The 22,954-nt window shown below is 43.3% G+C and overlaps 1 protein-coding gene across 1 annotated transcript in view; it reads left to right on the plus strand.

Annotated features, from left to right (window-relative positions):
* KIF5C (kinesin family member 5C) overlaps positions 1-22,954 on the plus strand; it is a 152,716-nt gene that overhangs the window by 33,883 nt on the left and 95,879 nt on the right. The window contains exons 2-3 of the mRNA XM_031651222.1: positions 13,458-13,548; positions 20,487-20,560. Of these exons, the coding sequence (XP_031507082.1) occupies positions 13,458-13,548; positions 20,487-20,560 (165 nt within the window). The remainder of the gene's footprint in view (positions 1-13,457; positions 13,549-20,486; positions 20,561-22,954) is intronic.

Here is a 22,954-nt window from a genome sequence, read left to right on the forward strand (position 1 = left end):
ACCATATCTTCACAGAGCAGCCAAAACAGAAACCAGATCAGGCCACTCCTTTGCTTCAAGGTACGTTACAGATGTATGTGCTATAGGGCGCTGCAGCACTGGGCTCTGCCTGGCTCGTCCCCCATCACCTCATCATACCATTCTGCTCCTTGCTCTCTTCAAATACATCAGCCCACTTTTCAACAGACCATGTGCTTCCCAGCTCAAGGTTTCACGCTTTTCGTCACCTCTGCCTGCAGTGCCCTGCCCCTGCTCTTCCCGCAGCTGGCAAGTCTCCAGGCTTCTGCTCTGAGGTCACATCCTCAGAGCCATCCTCCCTGACCCGCATATCACAACACTCAGAGGAGTCATCTTTGTTTTGATTGGTTGTTTATTGCTTGTCTCTCTCCACTCCCTCAGAATGAAAGCTTCATAAAGACAAGGAACCTTGTGTCTCATCCCTGCTGGGTTCCCAGTGTTTTAGAACAGTACCTGGCACATGGAGGATTCTCAGTCAGTGTCTGTTGAATAAAGCAGTAAGAAGAGAAACCCTAAATCTGTAAAACTGTAAGAAAGATGTTTAGTTGTGTGGGGCAGAGGGTTGATTATGCCAGTGTTCATGAGGATGTGGTAATTAATGCTGAGCAGAGTCTGAAAGAGAGTTCTCAGCACTATGGCTATAAAAAGGAAAATGATGTTTCTCTGCTCACAAGAGATGGGAATCACCTCTGTTGCAGAAATGTTAGATTTTGGTGGGTCTAGGTGAGTTGGATATCTGTGGTCAAGAGTCTTTAATGGTGAGAAATCATGAGCTCTGAAATCAGACCCTCCTGCCTCTCCTACTTATGGCTGTATGACTATTATGTGTTGTCTCTGAACTCTGATTTCTCCATCTGTAAAATGGGTATAATAATGCTAACGTTGGAGCACTGCTGTGGAGATTCACGGTAGTCTGCCTGGCACTTGGACCTGCTCAATAAGTGGCAGCTTTAATTTTGGAGTAAAATTTTAAAAATGCTATTAATTCAAAATGTGACATCAAAAATCCAATTTAATTAAACAGCTATTAATTTAAGCACTTTTAATACTTAGCATAAATGCTGCAGGGAATCCAAAGATGGGTAAGATAGAAAACATGTCCTTAAATAACTAAAAATCTATAAAAGGGTAAGATAAGTCATAATGTTAATAACGTACATGCAATTTGTAATTTGCAATTTGTAAAGTAATTTTATATGCCTTTTATTATTTGTTCTCACAACTGCCATATGAAGCCAATGTAATATGGGCTTTGTGACCCTCTACAAGCCATGGACATCTCTGAACCTGACCTTGTCACTTGCAAAATGAAGAGTGGCAATTACATTAAAGAATAGTTGTCAGCAATCTATGTTATGCCCCAGGTAAAACATAGGGTCTAGCATACGAAAGTCAGTCGAATATATTAGTCCTCTCTCACCCCAGTCTCTAACTCTGGATCTTGCATTCTTTCCATGACATGGTGCTTCCAGAGGAATGGGTAGCGTTTTGACAGATAACACAGTCAAATCATTTAGATGGCATTCCGGTTAGAGGGAATCGTCAGAGCAGTGAAGTCCAGTAGGGAAGGACGTTCCTTTGGGGATTGGTAGGTCCACTGTTGTGGAAGGTGTCTCACTAGGGGGATCACATAGCACAGGGCATCCTAGAAGCTCTTTTAGTTGCCGGGCCAGAGGTAGATGGATTTGGCAAAGGATGTAGAGCACAATGGAGAAAAGAAAGATATGTGGGCCACTTAGAAGGCCCTTGCACAAGTCTAGGCAAAAAGTGGTAAGAATAGTTGAGACACAAAGTGAGATAGATCAAAGAAATGAATGACCACTCTGTGGCAACTGACTGGGTGACAGTCGTGAGGGACAACTGTGGGAGAGATGGCTCTGAGCTTTTTATCCTGGATGTTTGGGTCTCAGAGTTCAGGAGGGACTTTGTTCATCTTCTGCGTACAGCATGTGGCTAAAACTACAGGAATGTTTGTGCCTTTCCATGCAAGACAGTATGGAAACGGAAGGTGCAAGACAGAAGAGAAGAGGCCCAGTGAGAGATCTGGAGACATTCTTACATTTGGAATTGGCAGGAATGAGAAAAATAAAAATCGGCAGTGACAGAGAAAAATAAGGGGTCAAAGAGGAAGGAAGCTGAGCCAGAGCACGCAGCATCCAAGGGGACAGTAGAGCAGAGTATCCACAAGGCTGGGCTGGTGCACGATTCTACACTTGTGAATGTTGAGGATATTGCAGACTATCAAAGTGTCTTAGAATTGAAGATTAAGAGGCCATGAAGCCGTTTAAGAAGGCAGATGAATGAGAGCAAAAATTAGGTGGCTGGATGTGATGGGAGGGATAAGGAAGTAGAGGCATGAGAAGACCAACCTTCTAAATAGTTTGATAGAGAAAGGGGCTAGAGCTGGAGCAGTAGTTTGAGGGAGGACAAAGAGAAAACTGAAGAGAATAAGAAAACATAAGCATGCTTTACGTTAAAAGAAAGGAGCCTGTGAAGCGGGAGATTTTGGGAGGAAACCTTGGATGAATACAGGGCTCCCTTCTTAAGGGAGAGGGTGCCAATAAGTGGCCCTTCAGTACCTGAGCCTGGGTGTATATTAAACAATTATTACCCTAGATTGCTGGGCAAAAGCTGCTTGGGATGGTAGGTTTAAACTTTTATTTGCTGGTCCATCCTAGGCTGGTCGTGAAGGAAATGACATTTGCCTCTGGTGCCATCTCCCTCATCACACTGTTTTTCCCTGCTTGGCTTGGGAAATCCTTCCCTTCCTCCTGCCCCTCCCTCTTTTCTCCCCATCCCCACTTCACTGCTTAGAAATGAACAATTGGTTTATCTTGGTTCTATTAACTAACGAATCTGATAAGCTAATTGCTGCTCCTGGCAGAAGACTAAAGGGCTATTTTTGATAAATTAGCTTTCTGGAATCATAGTCTTCTTTTAAAAGTTATTGAATCCATTACTGGTTCAAATGGTGGAACTTCAAGTCAGGAAGTGGGGCAGGGGGTGGCAGAAGGAAGTATTGGGTGAGTTTGTTCTTCAAATTCCACATGTGTGTGGCCACCTGGCTCTTCCAATACCTAAGCGTTGAAAAATATGGTGTCCCGTCTTCCAACTAAAATTAGAAATCTTTTAAAAGATCAATGCCTGTGTGTCAACTACACTTAAAACCACTTTTTAAAGATTTTTGGCTTATAAAATTGTGGCTGAATTCAACAACAAAAAATTTTTAAAGAAAAAATTCTATGTGTGTATATATGTTGTAGTCAGGGTCTTGCTTTGTGGCCCAAGCCTTACCGCAGTGGCATGATCATAGCTCACTTAAGCCTCAAATTCTTGGGCTCACATGATCCTCTCACCACAGCCTGCTGACTAGCTGGGACTAACAGGTGTGCACCACTGCAACTGGCTAATTTTAAAAAATGTTTTGTAGAGATGGGGTCTTGCTATGTTGCCTAGGCTGGTCTCAAACTCCTGGCATCAAATGATCTTCCCACTATGGGCTCTCAAAGTGCTGAGATTACAGGTGTGAGCTACTGCGCCTGGCCTGTATATATATTTTAGTGCTCCAAGTACTTCATCTGCCAATTGGGCCACCCACCATTGCTACTGTGGGTCAAATGTCCCTTCTCCTGTGTGACTACTGAGATGATGTGCCCTGGGATGCATGAGCCTTGTATAGCCCAAGTTCCAGATGGTCCATTTAGGTGTAGTTGACTATTAAAGACCTATTTGGAGTTTGCATCCAGCAGCTCTCATTTGTAGTGCTAGTGCACTATGATTGAATGGGAGTGGCATGTTAAATACCCATTGTGATATAGGCATCCTGAACTTAATGACTACTGCTGGTTTTGGTTCATGTAATTATACTCTTTTGTGGGACATTTTCCTTGTAATTTATGGGAGTTATTTTATCCATAATATGTAGAAGCAAGCCATTGCACTCTAGGTTATATTGCATCATGTTCAAAACCCAAATGTGTGGAATTCTTAGAAAATCTATAGTTGAGGGAACAGTTACAAGATGCAATATGGTGTTATGGGTAGAAGGCTTGGCTGGGAACCAGAAATTCTGGATCCCAGTCTCAGCTCAAAGTTTCGCCTTCCACATGGCCATGGGAAGTTATTCTCCATTCCCAGAAAGTGAAGTTGATATTCTTGTCTCACCCCCAAAATCATGAGGAACAAATGGAACTGAGGGGCCTTAACTTATTATAAAAGTAAAATTGCTGCTCAATACATGGGATAATTATAATTATGTAAGCTGTTTCTGAAGAGTGAAAAAAAGTTAACAAATGTTAACTCTATTGGCAGTAAATATTTGCAGTGTTTTTCTGAAGCCTCTGTATGCAACATACTTAACCAAGTGAAGGCCTGGGGAAAAGCTTTTGTTTTTGATTTTTTAAATAAAGGGAAGAGAACTTTACACGTGTCACCACATGTTCCCGTGTTGGCAGCACCATCATGAGACTCAGTGTAACTGGGAGAGGTTTGTCGAGCGGCTGTTTGACCTTGGTTGGTACTGCAGTATGCCAGGAAGCCCCACCAGGGTGGTGTGCCCCAGAGAGAAAGCTCAGTGCTATCGTTGTTATCTTCCATTTGGCACAAGAGATCCTCCATTCTACCTTCTGTGAAATGGCTTTTTCACCTCCCATCCAGTGAAGGTTTTTCTTTTCTTTTCTTTTCAGACTTGACTTGGCAGAAAACTAGATCTGCTGAAATAACCACGGCAGCAATTTCTGCTCCTTCCTCTGAGTGCAGAGAAGACGGAGCTCTCCCCTGTTTACAGCTTACCTTCTCTCATGCTATAGGTCAAGGCGGAAAGCATTCTGATGGGAAAATCACAGCATTCCTTACTGCTCATTACTGTGATAGCTTGTTAGAGCCAGAACTGTTCAATCTTTCACTTTACAGAGAGGAAGAGGCTTAGAAAATATGGGTAAATTGATCAAGATCTCAAAGCAGCTGAGGGGCCAGTTTCTGGACTAGAACCAGTTGCCTGACTTTTCCTCCTACCCCCTGTAGGTAAGGGTACGCAGCACTCAAAGGCAAAAGAGCTTGGGGATGGGAGAGAAAGGAGTTCATTGTATTTTGATCTGAAATGAAAATCACATACACATAAGAATCTTATTTTTGAGGCACAGGTTCCATTATTCTCTGTAACAGAAGTAACACTTCTGTCTTCATTATGCCTGTTAGCCAGGCAATGATTCTGAATTTCTTCATTATCGCTTGGGCAGTTTGCCTTCTCAGAATGTTCTTTTGTAGCTGTCTGTGATCTTGACAGTGCCTGTGTGTCCACACAGTGGGAATTTTGGCAGAAAGGAAAGAATTCTAGCCTGGTTTCCTGCAGGAAGGCTTACAAGATTCATTCTTGTGTGTTGCCTTTGTTCATTCTTAATACGTGAAGTGGTTGGCATTGCCTTGGCAACTCCATTAGAAGCCAGTGGCTGCTTTGTGGACATTTGTTTCATTGCAGATTCTCCTGGGAGCAGCCTTGGCTTTGGCCGGAACTGGCACCAGCTGCTTTCCTTGGGGCATGGAGCCACTGTGGGGAGGGGGAGGGCAATGTCCAAGGGCGGCTCTGGATTAACATTTATACCCCACTGACAGTGTCACCCCACTGTAGACTGGGCAGGCAGTGGAGTAGAGAGGAGAATGGGGAGCTGGAGTAGAGGCTTCTGCTGGCTGGAGACATCAGCATGGCCTTAGGGTCTCCCTGTGAGGCTGCCATTGCAAATGAGTAGACCCTGGAGAGGGTATAACGGTGATGGGAAAGAGCTGGTGGTCACTGCCAGGTATGGGATGTTTTGCCCCAATGTGCAAAGTGGGGTTTTTCCTGCCTTGGCAATTTGCAGGTCAGCTTCAGATAAATGGGAAGGTAGGTAATGGGGTAAAGAGGTAAAGGAGTGTAGAAAGACAGAGTGACTTCAGGACTGCTAAAATCTTGGTGGAAGTAAGAATGGTGGGAAATAAGTGAAGTTTCTGACACACTGGAGAAATACAGTGTGCATCTCCTGTATTGCACACCATTTGAGGGTGGCACCCTCCTCTAGCGTCCCTGGGGCCCATCTGGCAGGTATTAGTCATCATTATGATCAACAGACATCTATTGAGCACCTGCCCTGCACCATTAAGGTGCTCTGCTAGGCCAGGGCCTTCAAGAACCTTTGATGCTTCTAGAATTGTGTCAGTAAGGAACTGATAATTTCCTGGGTGGATGTGGCCCTGTGGGACCATTGCTTGGTAAGTGACCAGCAACCATCCTTTTATGAAGAAAAAGGTGTACCCCCTTTCCAGGATAGTGTACCAAAGCCTCAGCTTGTTGGATTTTAGTAAGGATTTGAATTTCCACTCAATCTGTTGGCTGAGCACCAACCAAATGTGATGGCTTCATATTTGATAGTGACTCCACCAGTCCAGATATCTTAGGACCTACTGAACGAAAAACCCTTTGAGAGCAAAAGGTCTTGAATTTTGCCTTACTTGGGGCTCCCCCAGAAGCAGACCCTGAGGCAAGGATGGAAGTGCAGGTTTCTTTGGGAGATGATCCTAGGAAACACTGTTGAAGAGTGAAGCTAGGCAGGGAAGTGAAGGACCCACATAGAGTGCGCCATCACGTGAGTTCCCACTAGGGGTAACGGGAGCCTCATCCCACTAGGGAAGTCTGCATGCTGGTTTGGAATACATGCCTCAGGGTCACCCCTGCACTACCACCCCTGGGCATGGGAGCTAAAGTATTGACCTCCCCAACTCTTTTTTGTTTTGAGACGGAATCTCGCTCTGTCGCCCAGGCTGGAGTGCAGTGGCCGGATCTCGGCTCACTGCAAGCTCCGCCTCCCGGGTTCACGCCATTCTCCTGCCTCAGCCTCCCGAGTAGCCGGGACTACAGGCGCCCGCCACCACGCCCAGCTAATTTTTTTGTATTTTCAGTAGAGACGTGGTTTCACCGTGTTAGCCAGGATGGTTTTGATCTCCTGACCTCGTGATCCACCCGCCTCGGCCTCCTGAAGTGCTGGGATTACAGGCGTGAGCCACCGTGCTTGGCTAAGCCCCTCAAGTCTTAATAGCCGTTGACTAAGAACTGCTGGGGTTGGTACCCACAAGGTCCTTTCGGCCTATTGAGGGTGACCAAGAGGGCTCCAGCAGCCAGAAAAGCCTTCAGGCAGAGAGATGCAGGAGCTGACAGTGGAAGGTTAGACTAGCCGGTCAGAGAGATGCAGGAACTGACCGAGGGAGGTTAGACTAGCCTACATGGAAGCGGTGGAGATTGAGAGGATAGTCAGGCTCCTCACAGCATCTGCTGCAGGTCTCTCACTGGTATTTTCACAGAAGTTTCCAGAGGCTCCAAAGCTGTAACAGTAAAGCCGGTGAGTGTACAAGCACCTGTACCAGACATGGCTCCTCGCCTTTCGTGAATAGACTTTATGATTGAACATTGAAATTTTGTTTATTTTTAAAGAGTGCAGAGGATGGCCTTGAAACAGGGTAAATTTTGCTGGGGCTCCTGGAAATTAAATGGCCCCTATGCTTTGTGGAGCTGAGCTCAGGAGTCACAGGCCTGGGGGCCTGGAGGGGCCCAAGATGTGATTCCGCACTTAGGTGTTGAGAGGGTAGTAGGATGCCAAGTTCCTGAGCTGGTACATTGTGAATGATCGTCACTTTTTCATTTCACTTCATTTAGGGGATAACTGCTTGATAAGTTTAGTGTAATGCAAATGCCTGATGTAGGTTGGTCACCAACTTTTTTTTTTTTTTTTAACAGAATGACACCAACCACATCTTGAGCAACAACTCTTTGTTCATTGGACTAATTAATTTTGTATTTGAAAATAATTTAGAATTGATTGGGAGGAGAGCAGGGGAAAAAAAGGACCAGAAATTCAGGCTTATTGTTTCTTTGATGTTTGGAGAGAGCAAGTGATTTTAAAGTAGAACTTCTAGAGCACTGGATAGGGAGGCAGGAGGTCTGGATGCGAGGCACACATCTGCTGCCTACCTGGCTGGCTGCATACACGCCATCTACCCTCTCCTGATCTCACTTTATTTATAAAACATGATGATAGGTTGAAATGACCTGGAAAGACCTTTTGGCTCTGAAAAATTGTAGAATTTTAAAAATAACTTCAACTTTCCATAGCAAGCCTTGCATCTGTCTTTCCCTAGCCTCTGATTGGCCTTCGCCCATTTTTAATTCCTTCTGTTGAAAGGAATGCTTGCCATTGCATGCCCTCTGCTTTTTTTCCCCTACACAATCTTGCCTTCTTCCCAGATCTTCAGTTTTTCTTTCCTCAATGGTTTCATGTCAGCAGTACCTTCATGGTTAACACTTTCCTGACTGCCGTAGGCTACAGTAGGGATCTCTGTCTTTTGTTATCTCATACTCACTTTGCTTCAGTCTCTTAGCATGTTTTGGATGTCTCCTGCTTTTCTGGCAAATCCAAAGCTTTTTAGGAAAACAATACTCCGTAAAGGAAGAACACTTGAAGTAAGGGCCTGGCAGTTATTTCCCCTAAGTGATAGAGCAGATAATATGGCTTGGCCTTAGTTTTCCAGTTTGTGAAATGGGGATAATAATACCTAGCTCATAGAGTTCTTTTTTTTTTTTTTTTTTTTGAGACGGAGTCTCGCTTTGTGCCCCAGGCTGGAGTGCAGTGGCCAGATCTCAGCTCACTGCAGGCTCCGCCTCCCGGGTTTACGCCATTCTCCTGCCTCAGCCTCCCGAGTAGCTGGGACTACAGGCACCTGCCACCTTGCCTGGCTAGTTTTTTGTATTTTTTTAGTAGAGGCGGGGTTTCACCAGCTCATAGAGTTCTTATGAGAATTAAATGGGCTAGAGTATAAAAGGGCGTGGGTCATCGTGGTTGGTGATGGTGTTGGTGACAGTGTTAAGGTGGCAGCACGGGCTGAAAGAACTTGTCATTTCTGTACTTTCAGGAATGAAGTCATATAAGTGCTTGGAACACAGAGTTAATTATTGTTCTCCATAATCAGTTCCTCTTCTGAATACAGTACTCCTCAGCGTCAGGAGGTAATTCCACAGAGTAAGTTTAAATCTCTCTGTGGAAATTTTAGCCTTTGTTTGTTCTTTCTTGATAAAGAGAGAAGAAAAACCATTCAAATCATTGGCAACCCTATGCCACAACTCGTCGTCAGTCTTAGAGCTTGTTATTGGATTACTTCTTAATGATCTCTTCTTGGGGATAATTAATTTCACTTTCCTTAACATCCCTCCTGGTGCCCATCTTCGAAACGTTTATGTGAGTCTTTTGTTTTCTGTTGTCTCCCAGAGTAATATTCCTTCCAGGCTGGGAAATAGTTGTTGGGTAATGGGTCAAATGTATTAATAGGCAGGCCATATGGTTCCCAGACACCTTGCACTCAACAACTTGATAGAGTTCTGGTGGTATGATTTTTAAAAATTTTTACTATAAAAGTATAAGAACCATCTGCTGTTATTTTTTTGTATGTGATCCTGGTAAGTTATTAATTTTAGTTATACTGCGCCTATGTAATTAGCACTGTTCCACATGCAGGCTTCAAGGCAAAGCTTGTATACTTTATTTTCAGTAGTAATGTGTGTGGAATGTGTATGTCTCATCCAGATTCCCTTCATAAATTGAAGCAGGTTTCCCTACATGGGGTTAGGACTTGGGATTTATATGGCTTCTGTTTTAGCTGGTAAAATGCTATAATTGTAGTGGTTAATTAGATTGATTGATAATTAGTCACATACTAACTACTATGGAGCAAACTAAATAGGGTAATGTAATAGAGAGTGATGCCTGGGTGGGTATGGGGCTCCTAGGATCATGAAAGCCTTCAGGGAAGGAGAAATTTGAATTGAGTTCTAAAGAGTAGTCATAATGAGACAGGTAAATGAATATCTGCAGTGGGATAATTATAAGGGAAAGGAAGAGTTAAGAGCAAAGGCTCTGAACTGGGGAATAAGCATCATACAGAGAAAAGTTCATGGGGCCACAATGTAGTGAGACAGAGGATAATGCAGGCAGCTGAGGGCAAAGAGGGTCTACTCTAAGAATAATAGGAGGCTGTGGAAGGAATTAGGCAAGGAATTGGTATCTGATTTACAGTTTTAGGAAGCTCATTTTAGCTGCTAAGTAGAAATTTGATAGTTAGGAGCAAGAATTAAGGAAGGGAGATCAGTCAGGAGGTGATAGCTGTTGTGTAGAAGAGACTGATGGAGAAATGATGGACTAAGTGTCTGTGGTATAGATGGTGAGAAGTGATAGGGTTTGGGATATAGTTTGGATATGGAATCTATGGGACAGTCATATTGAATGGTTCTTAGTTTTCAGTCTGAGTAACTAGGTGATTGGTGTTATAGTTCTTACTCAGATACAGAGGGCTTGATGGCTCTTTTTTGGTTGGTTAAGTTTGAGATGGCTCATGGACACCCAAATGGAAATGTCTAGAGGACATCTGAATCTGGATGTTAGAAGAGAGATGAAGGCCGAAATATTGATTTAAATTACATGAAACTCAAGAGTGTAGACAGAAAGGAGGCAGAGGTCTGGGTCTTGAATACACTACCATTTAGAAGTTTGAAAGAAACCCCAACAAAGGACATTGATGGAGGTAGCCAGAGAGGTTGGAGAGAACCATGTGCTGCATAGACACCTGGAAAGGAATCGTGTCTCCAGAAGGAGTGACTGGTGACCTCATCATTAGGTTTCAAGTGTTAGTACCCAGAACCCGCATTAAATGTCATTTGAAAAGTGTATTCTGTAGCTGTAAACTCAGTGATGACTAGAGCAAGTTGGGCCCAGTGCATGCCTGGAGAAACCTTTAGCCATGGTAGAATAAAAAATGGACAATCTTACCTCCTTGGGGGCTATGGGGCAAGAGTCTTTGTTCAAGTCTCAGGATTTGTGAGATTTTCATACCATTACTAAAGCAGCAAAGAGTAATTAGTGGTTTTTTAAAATGGCAATTATATAGACAGCTGGTACAGCTATGCCACAAGTCAGTTCTTTGAAAATATTCAATAACTAAATTCTGATCAATATCTTCCAAGACTTTAAGGTTGACCTAAAATAAAAACCTATAACTAACCCAGTGCAAGACAGGACACATAAGAATATTTACATTTTTAACTACATAACGTGTTAATCCTGACAAGATAGGTCTCATAACAAATCACTTTCTAAATTTTATCTTTTCTTAGTATCAATCATAATGACTTGAAGGCAACGTCTGTTTGGTAGTTAACTTTAGGTTATGAAGAATCGCTGTATTATGTTTGTCATTTGATAAATTATGTTATTTAAATGAGGAATAGAGATTTCTTGATCTCTACTTCTCTTAAAGTGAAAACATAATGCATTCTAATAAACATTTTAAACAGAAGGGCAAAACTGAAGAGTCCTTTTTTTTTTTCCGTACCATGTGCTACAATTTAATAGGTCATTTTGTCTGCTGTATTAAATGTATTTTCTCTAAAACCCAGAGCAGGATCAAGCTGTAAACAAGACGCTTTATTTTGGTGATTCTCATTGTTTGGATAAATAGTGGATTTGTTTTAAATTAAGCAAAGCTACATTTTTATTCCAGAAAGTTCAATTGATAACAAATACCCAGGCAAACTCTGCAAATATTTATTCTTACCTTTTAACTTACTGACATTTAGTTGAATTTTACAAATAGATAGAGCTTAATAATCATGTAGTAAGCTGATACTTGGCAATACACTATGGTGAAGAATAGTGTATTGGTTATTCAACCAAATCCTTGATTCACTAACTGAAGGAAACTTACTGCAAACAAAACATCAGAAAATGTTCTCTTTCTATAACTAGCAGAATGACTCTGGTTCTGCTGCTTTGCATCAAAGCAAAATTTTATAGTAACTGAAAATTCTCCATTTCTCTAAGACCAAGTGGAAGTAGCTCATTTACCTGGTTGGCGCTATCCAGTTTTCAAAGACTAAAGCTTAAGGGCTAGGAATTTACCTCCAGTCTAGCTCTACCCAAGTAATAAATGAGTAGAACATTCAGCCATTCTGACAGCTGTGTACTTACTTTGTGTGAAGGTTATAGGATGTAACAAGCCTTGCTCTTGGATCCCTCATGAGCAATTATCTTTTTGAGGAGTCCTACTTCCTTGGGTGGTTCCTGGTGTCCAGAGCCACATGTAGGAGGGGCACAGGGGGAGAAAAGGAGGCTCTTGGCTCTCCTCTCTCCTCCCTTCTCATCTTCTGCCCTCCCCTCTGCTATGCGGTGAACATGAAGAGGAAGGGCCTCCTGAGTGAGTCCGGCTGTGGAAGAGGGTGAGCATGGTTGCCCCCTGCCTGGGTGGTGGTGGTAGAGAAGAGGTGCCTTCAGGATGGGTTCTTCTAGGGAAGGGGCTGTGTCTGTCCCACGCACCACTTCGGCAGCACTCAGCACTGTGCCTGGCACCTAAATGCCCAGTAACTCCTTATTGAACATAGAGTGATTAGGCGTCAGGGCTCATATAGTGCACAGTGGAGTTCCTTCTCTTCCCCTCTACTAGTTATTTCCTTGAAACACATACATTTGAGCATCAAACCAAATCCCAAGACCCCACACCTGGGGAAATCTCTTGATTTACTGTACAGAAGGGCCCTCTTTGTCTTGGAAGCCTCAACCCAGTTAAAGCATCACTTATGCATGAGAAAGAAAGCACAAGAATTCTTTTGGACACAAAGCAATAGTAGCTTTCTAATAAGAGGAGCTCCTTAAATCTGTTTGTCCCATCTTCCCATTGACTAACATTTAAGCACATCACCTTGGCTAACTGTGCCCTGCATGAACTGGCTCCTGATTTGCTTGCCCTCCAATTCCTTGAACACACCAGGCCCTTTGCTGTCTGCTGGCTCCTGCCTGGGATGTGCTTCTGCAGCTCTTCAGGAGCCTCCATCTTCCTGATTCTGTAAAGATACACTTAAGTGGTCCTTCTTCACCAGGCTTTCCTTGCCCTCTCTAGCATTGCCTCTGTCCTGCCATTTTAAACCTAGGCATTTTGCATTTTCCTCTGTGTTTGCTGTCTTGCTTGTTAGCTATCTGCTCAACTTAATTAAATGATTCACAAGAGCAGGATTGTTTTGTGGGTTTTTTTTTTTTTTTTTTTTTAAAGCGTCTAGCCCAGTGCCAGGCTCTGTGTAAGTGCTCAGTAAATACTTGTTCGAATGAATGAATGAGTCTCAGCCTACCCTTCATTTAAAAAGTGGTTAAATTTAAATTTTTTAAAATCTCAGATTCTCAACATACAGTGCACATACACGCAATGCATGTGTGGTATATGCTATAAAAATTCCCTACTCTTGGTAATGAACTGCCTTAAAGAATAGGGTTGGTGATTTAGTGCCTATGGCCTAGCTACTAATGTCAGCGCTTTTTTATTCCTAAACGTCTAATGTGTTTTTTTCCCACCCTTTTCTTTCCTTTGTCTTTCTTTTTTAGCAAGGGAAGCCATATGTCTTCGACAGAGTGCTACCTCCCAACACAAGCCAAGAGCAGGTTTACAATGCATGTGCGAAGCAAATTGTCAAAGGTAAGTGCTATTTCTTTATTTCCTCCTGGGCCATTCAGAGTAATTGAAAACATTAAGTGATATTTGCAGCCTAGGAATCAATGTGCCTTGACTGTAAGCAGAGGCCTGCTAATTGGAAACACTGAATTCTATAGCCTCGGTTCTAGCCCTGATTTGCTATGTTGTCAGGCAAATTATTTAATCTCTCTATTTCCCCTTTTCAAGGACATTTATTTATTTCTTTTGCCACCTTTTCTATTTTGTCACCCAAAAGTTTAAAGGAAGGTAAGCTGTATTCACACTATTTCTGTAACAATTTTAAAACACTGCTGCAGGTATGGAACCTCCTTCTTCCTTTGAAGGAGAAAATATATATTCCTGATGCTTCAGTTGTACATCTTTGGTTGATTTACTCTGTGCATCTGTCTCCCTTTTACTAATGTCTCTCAGCAAGAAGACTTAAATATGGAAAATTTTTGCCATTTAGAAATTTTCTACAATGTCATAAAATCACATTACCGTGTTGGTTATTGAGCCTGGTCTTGCTATTCAGCATTCCTTAATGACGCTTTCTCCTAACCCATTTTCAACCATCCCACCCAGATCCTGACATTTGTTCCTCCAAACAGGTAGCCTCAAGCCTATATTTACGTCTTAGAGATCAGTCCTTTTCTCTAGGACTGGCATTGGCCCTGGAGGATTCATGTCAAAATAGCAGCAGGGAGATGAAGCAATTTACACATTGCTCTACCTTGTCCTTTCAAATCAGGGGCAGGTTGAAGCTTGCATTGGCAGGCTTGCCATCTGGACAGAGCTGGGGGGCATCTCCTGCTACTTTGCTTTTCATCATCAAATCCTTGCCCTCAAATGTGAATGCTATGGCAATTGTGCTTTCAAATGTCTTGATGCTGCCCCCTTTATAGGCAGCTCTGGATTTAAAAAGCAAGAAGTAAAAACAAAACCAAAATAACCTACCATGTCACTTTGGATCTGCTTGTTTTTAGAAGCTGACTAACCTAAGTATTTGAAATTCATGAAAATCAGCTCTGGGTACATCTGTTCGATTAATTCTGACCCTGGACACCTGTGTGGGAGATGCATGTCAGCATGTAATGTTCCTTGCTGAGGTGGATGGTTATTCACATTCTTGCTGCAGACATCAATTAATTTTGAAGGTCTTCACAGTGAGATTTTTATAGAAACCCAATGAGAAAAAAATATGCCTGAATTTGAGCTCTTTCTGAATTAATAGTATGGACCTATATTGGGTGGTAATTTTCATCGTCTCTCTACTTTTACTCTTCTGCTTCTCTTTCTATCTAAACATGTTTTCTGTGTTTTCGCAGTATATCTTTCTTGGTTTGCTCCTACTCAGCCCTGCTCCCTATTATTGGACTCATTCATATATTTTTTATTAAAGTAAGATTAATCACATATGTGCCAGAATTTCTTTTTCTCTCCCCCTTCATTACCACAAACAAATAGTATTTACCACATGCTGTGGTAAACATGAGGGCCATTTAAATACATCCTGTCCTCTGTAAGCTGACATAATTAGAAATGGATGCACTCTGTTAAAAAAAAATCCTGTGATTAACAAACTATAGTAATACTCTTTGAGTCCTTATTCACAAAAGAAGTTTGGGCCTCTTTCAATGTTCGGATTTCTCTACAGTCTGAAATGTCAGAAATGGGCAGGTCTTGTAAAGATGCAGCCTAACTCTGGATAATTTGAGACCCAGTATATAGTGAGCTATAAAGAAAACCATCTAGTAGAATAAAATCAGGCCCTGATATGATATGACAAAAAGACATTTCTAGGGTATCATAAATACATATGATCATACATACATGCCTTATTCTCCTTTAAAAAGGAATTGATGAAGGTCTGATTGAACTTTCACAAATATCCACTGAGGCTAATGTGAGAAGTGGCCATGTATTTCAGAATCAGTAAGCTAAAACATAGAGATACAAGAAAGAACTCCTTGGAATAGATGACCAGGTACAGCTGAGGTATCTCTTGCCACGAGGAACCCTATTTAAATCAAGATTGGGAGGTAGTGCTGTGGAGCCCTTTTTTTCTAGAGGCCAATAATTAAATCGGATGGCTTCCTTAGGGTACCACAGTCCCCTTGATTCCTGATAATGGGTGGACTGAGGAGCATTCCTTTCAAGTCCATCTAAACTCTTAATGATTTGGAGCATCTGGGAGGCTCCATTTAACTTGATGGCTTTATTCTCTCTCTGGTTTTTCATTCCCTACCACTTCACTGGGTTAAAAAAATACTTTAAATGTTTGTAGAGCCCTGGCATCTCTCATGCTCCCATCTTTGGTGTTTGTTTTTCAAAATGTTGCTTGAAAAGGCATGTAGAATTCTCCTCCATTTCTTCTCAAAGAGGTTGTAGGTTTGTGACTACCAGCACAGTAAATGGGAAGGCTCCTTTGGACACCTAGGAGTCAAACACCATGGTAACTGGATGCTATTATCGAAGTACTATAACTATGTCCCAGCCTACAGAAGCCACACCAATTATTTGCCTTCTAAATTAACTAGATACGGATGATCCAGATGCTAGAGAAGGGGATTTCTTGCTTTCCAGTTCTGGTTCCTTTAAAATTCATTCATTCAGTTGTTTCTTTTAATCATTCATTTGTGTAAGTTGTATTTAGTACTCACCACGGGGTAAGCACTGCTGGGACTGGAGTCGCCATGCTATGTAAGACTGTCTGCAAGGAGCTTTGGGTACAGGGAAAGAGACAGATGTGTACATAATCATCACACACATAGGCATTATGTACTTTAGAAAGGGTGTATGCAAAATGCCACGGGAACACGGAATAATGTCACTTGTATTGATTTTGGTCGGGAGAGGGAGTGGAGAATTAAAGAAGGTTTCTCTGAAAGGTTGGGTCCTGAGGACTATGGAATATAGCAGGGTTGTACAAGCAGAGGGGATTGCAAAAGTAAAAGCATAAAGACACAAATTCTGCTTGGGCAACTTGGAGTGGCAGAGGGTGCAGAGCGGCATTATGAGAGATGAGGCTGGGAAAGTTAGGCTGGAGCAATTTGATGGAAATGGATGGACTTTATCCTGCAGACAATGTGGACTCAATGAAGAGTGTTAAACTTAGGATGATATTACCAGATCTGTTTTGTTATTATCTTACATATGACTCTGAAGAAGAAAAAATATTTTTAGCTGTGACTTATCAGGCACTGTCTATATACTTGACATATGTTGTTGCATTTTAAATCAACAACTTTCTGAAGGGTGAGCATTATTTTCCTCATTGTACAGAAGAGGAATTTGAGGCTCAGAGAAGTGAAGTAACTTGGCCAGGTTGGTTGGGGGGCCATGGACTGGGACTCAAGCCTGGGCTTGTCGGACTGACTGACTGATGTTCTTCTGCACTCCCCTGCCTCCCTTCCTGGTGAGCACACAGCGAGCATTTGATGACAATTATTTTATGAGCGGTCCCTGTTCTGTCAGGGCATATGGACTATTAACTAAGCATTGCAAAAGACAGGGCTGGGAATGGTGTGGGAGGAGGGTAGAGAAGAGGGGACAGGGATGGTGGCTCCCACACCTTGTGGTGGCCCTGGTGATCTGCCAGTGATGAGGCGTGTTTCCATTCTGAAGACGCAGCATGCCCTTGCCTGGGCACAGTGACTAGCCTTTAGTCTGGCCAGCCGGCACGCGGGCTGGCCTTGGGTGGTCAGCAGGACCGCCTCTTCATCCTCTGGTTGTGGCCTGAGTGGTTTGGTGACTGGTGAGGATGGCCTGTCAGCCACTATCACCAGAAACCCTACAGGCCCCCATTTCCCCTGGAGAGTCAGTAGGAAGCCCCATGCCTCCTTAGGACTACTGATGGGTAGATATGATCAAATCCTCCCCCAATTCTAATCTGGAAATGGCATTAACTCTTTTGCTTTAGCAAGACCTGGATTCAGAACTGGACAAATGGGAGGCAAGGAGCATTTTAAGTATCTACTGCTATCCTCCCTCCCCTGGGAGATGAGAAGGCTCTGGGCACCTGCGGCGGAAGCTCCTTCTGGGGTTCATGCAGCTGCGGGATGGAAGAGTGCTGTGGCCCGAGGTGCGGCAGGCTGTGCTGTACCAGTGGAGGTCACATCACACCAGGCACCAACACAAAGAAACATTCTGTCTGCGGAGCGTGGCTGAAATGTGGAAACAGTCATTGTTTCTGCAGAGACTCTAAAACAAATGCACTCCGTGGGCCCAGGAGCGGGCAGTGGACGTGATGAAAGTGCCTTTTGTGGGCGCTTCTGTGGGAGTCGGGTTGGGGGCGGCGTGGCCCCCGCAGTGCAGAGCGCGTCCTGGCCTTTCCCGCTGCGGCTCACCCACTGCCTGTGGTCGCGGTGGCCATAGAAACGCGCTGGGCTCCTGCTCCACTTCCCCTCTGTGCCTCCCCTCACCAGCAAATCAAAACACAGACTGAGCAAACAAACAATAAACAGAAAACAAGCCCCGAAAACCTGGAGTTTCGAAGAAAATAGAGAACACCGTCTTCAAAGAGCCTTTTCGTTTAAATTACCTTCTAGTGCAGCGCGGAGCCGATAGAGGGCGACGTCGGCTCCCTTCAACCTTGAGCGCTGGAGCGAGGTTCTGCAGCAGTGAATGAGCTGTAACCTGATTGTAAATACTTTCAGGGCCGAGTGGAGTTTGTTCTAGTGGGGTTTTACGTGTTCTTCTTTTCTTACAAAAAAAGAAGGGGAAAAAAATTGTGCTCGGTGACGAAACGGCAGCAAGAAACAGATTCTCCAAGTACAGTCTCGCACGCTTCTCAGCTCCTTAATCCAAAACAAGTGAAGCCACAGACGAGCTTCTGTTACAGTGATGGACTCAGGGGCGTGCATGAGACCTGGGAGGCCTCTGGTGTGGCCTAATTCAGGAGGAAGCTGAGCTCTGAGCTGAGTTTCCTTGGTGTGGCGGATTGCTCGGTACCACCTCCCCGGGGCCTCCTGTGTGGGAACATCGGCACTTGCAGGGTGGCCAGCAGAGGTCAGGATGGCTGGACCCCTGGCCCTGGCAACTTCGGTGCTGTTCTAACACCTGGGCCAGTGGGTTCCAGAGTGTTTCACACACAGAGGCTTAAGACAAGGAAAGCCCTTTCGGGGTGTGTGTGTGTGTGTGTGTGTGTGTGTAGGGGGATGGTTAATTTATAAAAAATGGTAATTTTGAATAAATGGAAACTGTAATATTGTGATGTAGCCAGCATTCCAATAGGCTGGAGTTGTTCGTGTTATGAATATGGCATTTTTAAAGTTTAACCTAAGGGTGAGACCTTGTTGCTTTGGGTCCCTCAAAGCATATCATATTCATGTTGATGTGGAGGTGCTCTGTCTGCTCTGGCCTGAGGAATCTTTTCTTTGGGTAGTTTGGCATTTTTGTGGAAACTGAAGCTTGAACCTCCAAACCTTACACTGACTACTTCAAGTTTTTGCTTCCCACTGTTACCAGGGGAACCATTAGCCGAAGTCTGATACCTGTGAACGTTCTCTGTCTCTCTCTCTCTCCTCTCTCTCTCTCTCTCTCTCCTCTCTCTCTCCGTCCCTCCTCTCCCCCAACCCCCAATATAGCTTGATACAAACTCTTGAGGGCTACTAGAATTAAAAAACAAAACAAAACAAAACAAAAAACCCTGACACTTAATTTTCCTTTTCTTAGATTCCTAAAATAAAATATTGCTTTTCGTTCTTATCCCAGTTCACACTTCAGCAACCTCAGATCGGTCAAATGTGTATCAAAATTGTTTTTAAAAACATAACAAATCAGAATTATATAAATTCAAAAAAGCAAACCCATCTAAGCAAAACAGAAACAAACCAGGATCATAAAATTCAGAGGACCCCCTCTACCATGCCCCCAAAAGAAAAACTCTATTTATAGAGCCTGAAGTAAGCCTAGCTTGGTTTTTTACATGACCCTGAGTAGGACACCTCGGTGTGGGCCCTTCTCCCTCCCTCTGCACCTTGTGCAAATGAAGACTTCTTCCCCTTATGCTGAATGGAGGATCAAGGATATTAATGATGCATTGTTCCTCTTCCAGTGATATTTGTGAGGATGAAGGAGGAAAGCAGGAGGGAAATGAGTGCTAAATATATTTTAATCACCTCTGCTGCTTTGAAAGAATTCCCACAGATAATCTTCAGCTCTTCAGCAAAAAGCAGCCTCCACCCTCGAGCCTCCCCTTGTCTCTGTGTGATGTGGCACCGACCTGCAGTGTGGAAGGCTTTGCACAGTGCTCTCATTGTGTAATTAAAAGACGTTTCCTGATGCTGATGGGCCTGGGCTGGCTTGTTAGCACTGTCAGTGCAAACACAGAGACATTAAATTTAAGTGAGGGCCCGGCTAGTTTCTGGGTTGATTGGATTGTCACCGTGAGGCTCTGTTTATAGAGTGGGGCCCTTTTCCTCCCCCGCCTCTGGACTCAAGGAGCTCTGGTAGGACTTTCAGGAGAAACCTCCCCAAGGAGCTAGCCTGGGCCAGCGTTTAAACTGAGGAAAGAAATTCTATTCTTCATCTCACTCCAGAACCTTAGGGCATAAGAATAGTGTTTTCTTTTTCCTCCAGCTGATCTCAATAGATCAACTTCTAGAAGAAAACTCAAATATCCTTCTACTAAAAAAAAGTTTTGTGCTCGATGTCTCTGTCTTCATTTTGATGTCATTGGGAGAACGTGCGTCTGCCTCCTTCTTGATTAATATATTCTGTGAAGTATGAGTCCGTTTCTTTCTATTTGTAGAACAACAGAGGCCTGCGTTTCTGCTCTTATCTCATAATTCTACTTAAAATTCACAAGGAGTTAAAATATATCATTTGTATGAAAAATGAGATGGGCCATTTGGAAAATGTAATTTTAAAATATGCAACCTACACCAGCAGATGATCAAAGTAATGAGTTAATTTTAATTTCTTTTTCTTGTTCACAGATGTCCTTGAAGGTTATAACGGGACGATTTTTGCGTATGGGCAGACTTCATCAGGAAAAACCCACACCATGGAGGTAAGATTACAATGTCTAATGCGAATCTCTGAGATGACTGAATGCAACTGACGTTTCCAGCAAAACTTGAGGTGCATGTGGCTTTCTTTACTGGGAAATAGAGATGGTTATGTTTGGCCAATTAATTATGTCTTTGAGAAGTTTTAAAATAGCAGTGAAAAATAAAGTCTCAGGAATTCAGTATTTTTAAAAGGCCTTTATTGATAACTTTGTGATGGTAAGAATACATTCTATTCAGAACCAATCATTGATTAGCTAAGCAGTAGTGTGAACATCATTCTGGACTTCAGCCTCAATCTAGCTGGGAAAGCCTATTGGGAAAATCATTTACCTTGATGAAGGCCCCCGGGGAGGTACATCTCTTAGAATAAATGAAAAATCAGAGATTTTAAAAAGTTGGCTTATGGGCCACATTCAGCCCACAGACGTATTTTTGTTTGGCCTGCACATTATGTATATTTTTTGAATTGTAAGCAATGTTAAAAATTGGATGATTTCACACCATTCAAATTTTCCATCTTAGGTTGAATATTCTGAAGATCTGGCAGCACTGGGTGAATTTCACCATAATATAAAATTCAGGCTTCTCTGTTCACTTCATTGTCCTGTTCACCTTTTTGTTAACATTTCTAGTGCAGGGAATAGCTGCTGTCACCTAGGAGAAGTTTGGTAAAATATCTGTTAGTATTTGTGAAAATGGTGCCTGTGGTTCTGGCCCTGGCCACCCCACGTATATAGGGCTGGACTCTCCATTGTACTCACACCCAGCCCACTTCATGCACACTGGGGTGAAGATGAACTTACATTCGGCATCCTTCCTTATTAACTTACATACCTGCTCCCTGAAGGCACTTCAGGGTATGACCCCAGCTCCATTTGTTGGCTGTGGAACTTTGTGGCTTCAGTTTGTTTTGCAAACAAGGCAGGTCTGCAGGCAAAACTGAACCCCTTTGCCTCCTCTTTTCCTTTTTTTTAAATCACCAAATCCTATAGGGCCTTCAGGGCCTGATAATTCTTCTAAAGGTGAGACCCACCTGACAGGTGAGGAGAGGTGGTAAGCGTGGTTATTATAAGAAACTGCACAGAGGAAGTTTGGGGAATTCAGCAGCAGGGTAAGATGAATCCTTAATCCTTCCAGCTTAGGGTTTTTCATTTACGATGCCCTCCTGGGAACAGCACTGAGACGGCTGCTGCAGAATCGGTTTAGCTTATGAATCATTCCTATTGAAGAGGAGATTTCAAAGGCACGAGGCTAAAATCCTCAGGGCTCTGATGTTCTGCTCATACTGATTTCAAGTGTGGGTACAGTGCTGGGGATCTCATTTCTGTGGTGTTGACTCTCTTTCACCCGTTTTGCTGAAGACAAAGTGGTTCAGAGACTGCACAGATTAAAGGAAGCATGAGGTTTATTTATCACTTCTTTCTGACTAAGCAGGTCTTTCCCTTGACACCTGAGTGGCCTCAGCCCATCTCCTCCTCTCACACTCTACTGCAGAACGTCTTGGAAACGCTGGCCCTGGTATCCCCATGCTCCTGCCCCGACCCCTCGCCTTTCCCTCTCTTACTGGGCCCCCGACTCTTGACCTTGAGACTATACAAAAGTTACAGTTCTACATTTCCTGGGTCCCACCTAGTCCAGTAGCTGTGGACAAAAACTTCCTCATAGGTCAGATGGCACTTGAAAGAGAGATATGGTGTCTAGTGAGGAATTCAATCAGTCCGGAGGTTTTTGTTTTGTTTTTATATTACCAAACTGTATATAATACCAAACAAAAACAAACAAACAAAAGCAACCCGCATTATTTAAAATCGCCCCAAATCTCTTGGAATGCTTACAAGAGTGACCTTTTAAGCTTTGGGATTAGAAAATATAAGGTATTTGCTAAATGCCAGAAATTTAAACTGTAAGACATCAAGAGAGAGAATGCTCCCCAGTGTAACATCTTATTTCGGGAGAAGAGATGGATATAGGGTGATGGCAAAGAGCTATGCCCTGCCTTTAAACCTAATATGGGAGGCCAGGCGTGGTAGCTTATGCCTGTAATCCCAGCATGTAGGTCAGGAGTTTGAGACTAGCCTGGCTAACATGGTGAAACCCCATCCCTACTAAAAATACAAAAATTAGTCATGCTGCGGTGGCACACATTTTGTAGTCCCAGCTACCTGGGAGACTGAGGCAGGAGAATCGTTTGAACTAGGGAGGCAAAGGTTGCAGTGAGCCAAGATTACAGCACTGCACTCCAGCCTGAGCAACAGAGCAAGACTCTGTCTCAAAAATAACAGATAAAAATAAATAATTGGCCGGGCGCGGTGGCTCAACCCTGTAATCCCAGCACTTTGGGGAGTGCCTGAGGCGGTAGAACCTCTGATTTGGAACCTCTGATGTGCCTTTCA

Source organism: Papio anubis, chromosome 10 (genome assembly GCF_008728515.1).
Source record: "Papio anubis isolate 15944 chromosome 10, Panubis1.0, whole genome shotgun sequence".
Lineage (NCBI taxonomy): Eukaryota > Metazoa > Chordata > Mammalia > Primates > Cercopithecidae > Papio > Papio anubis.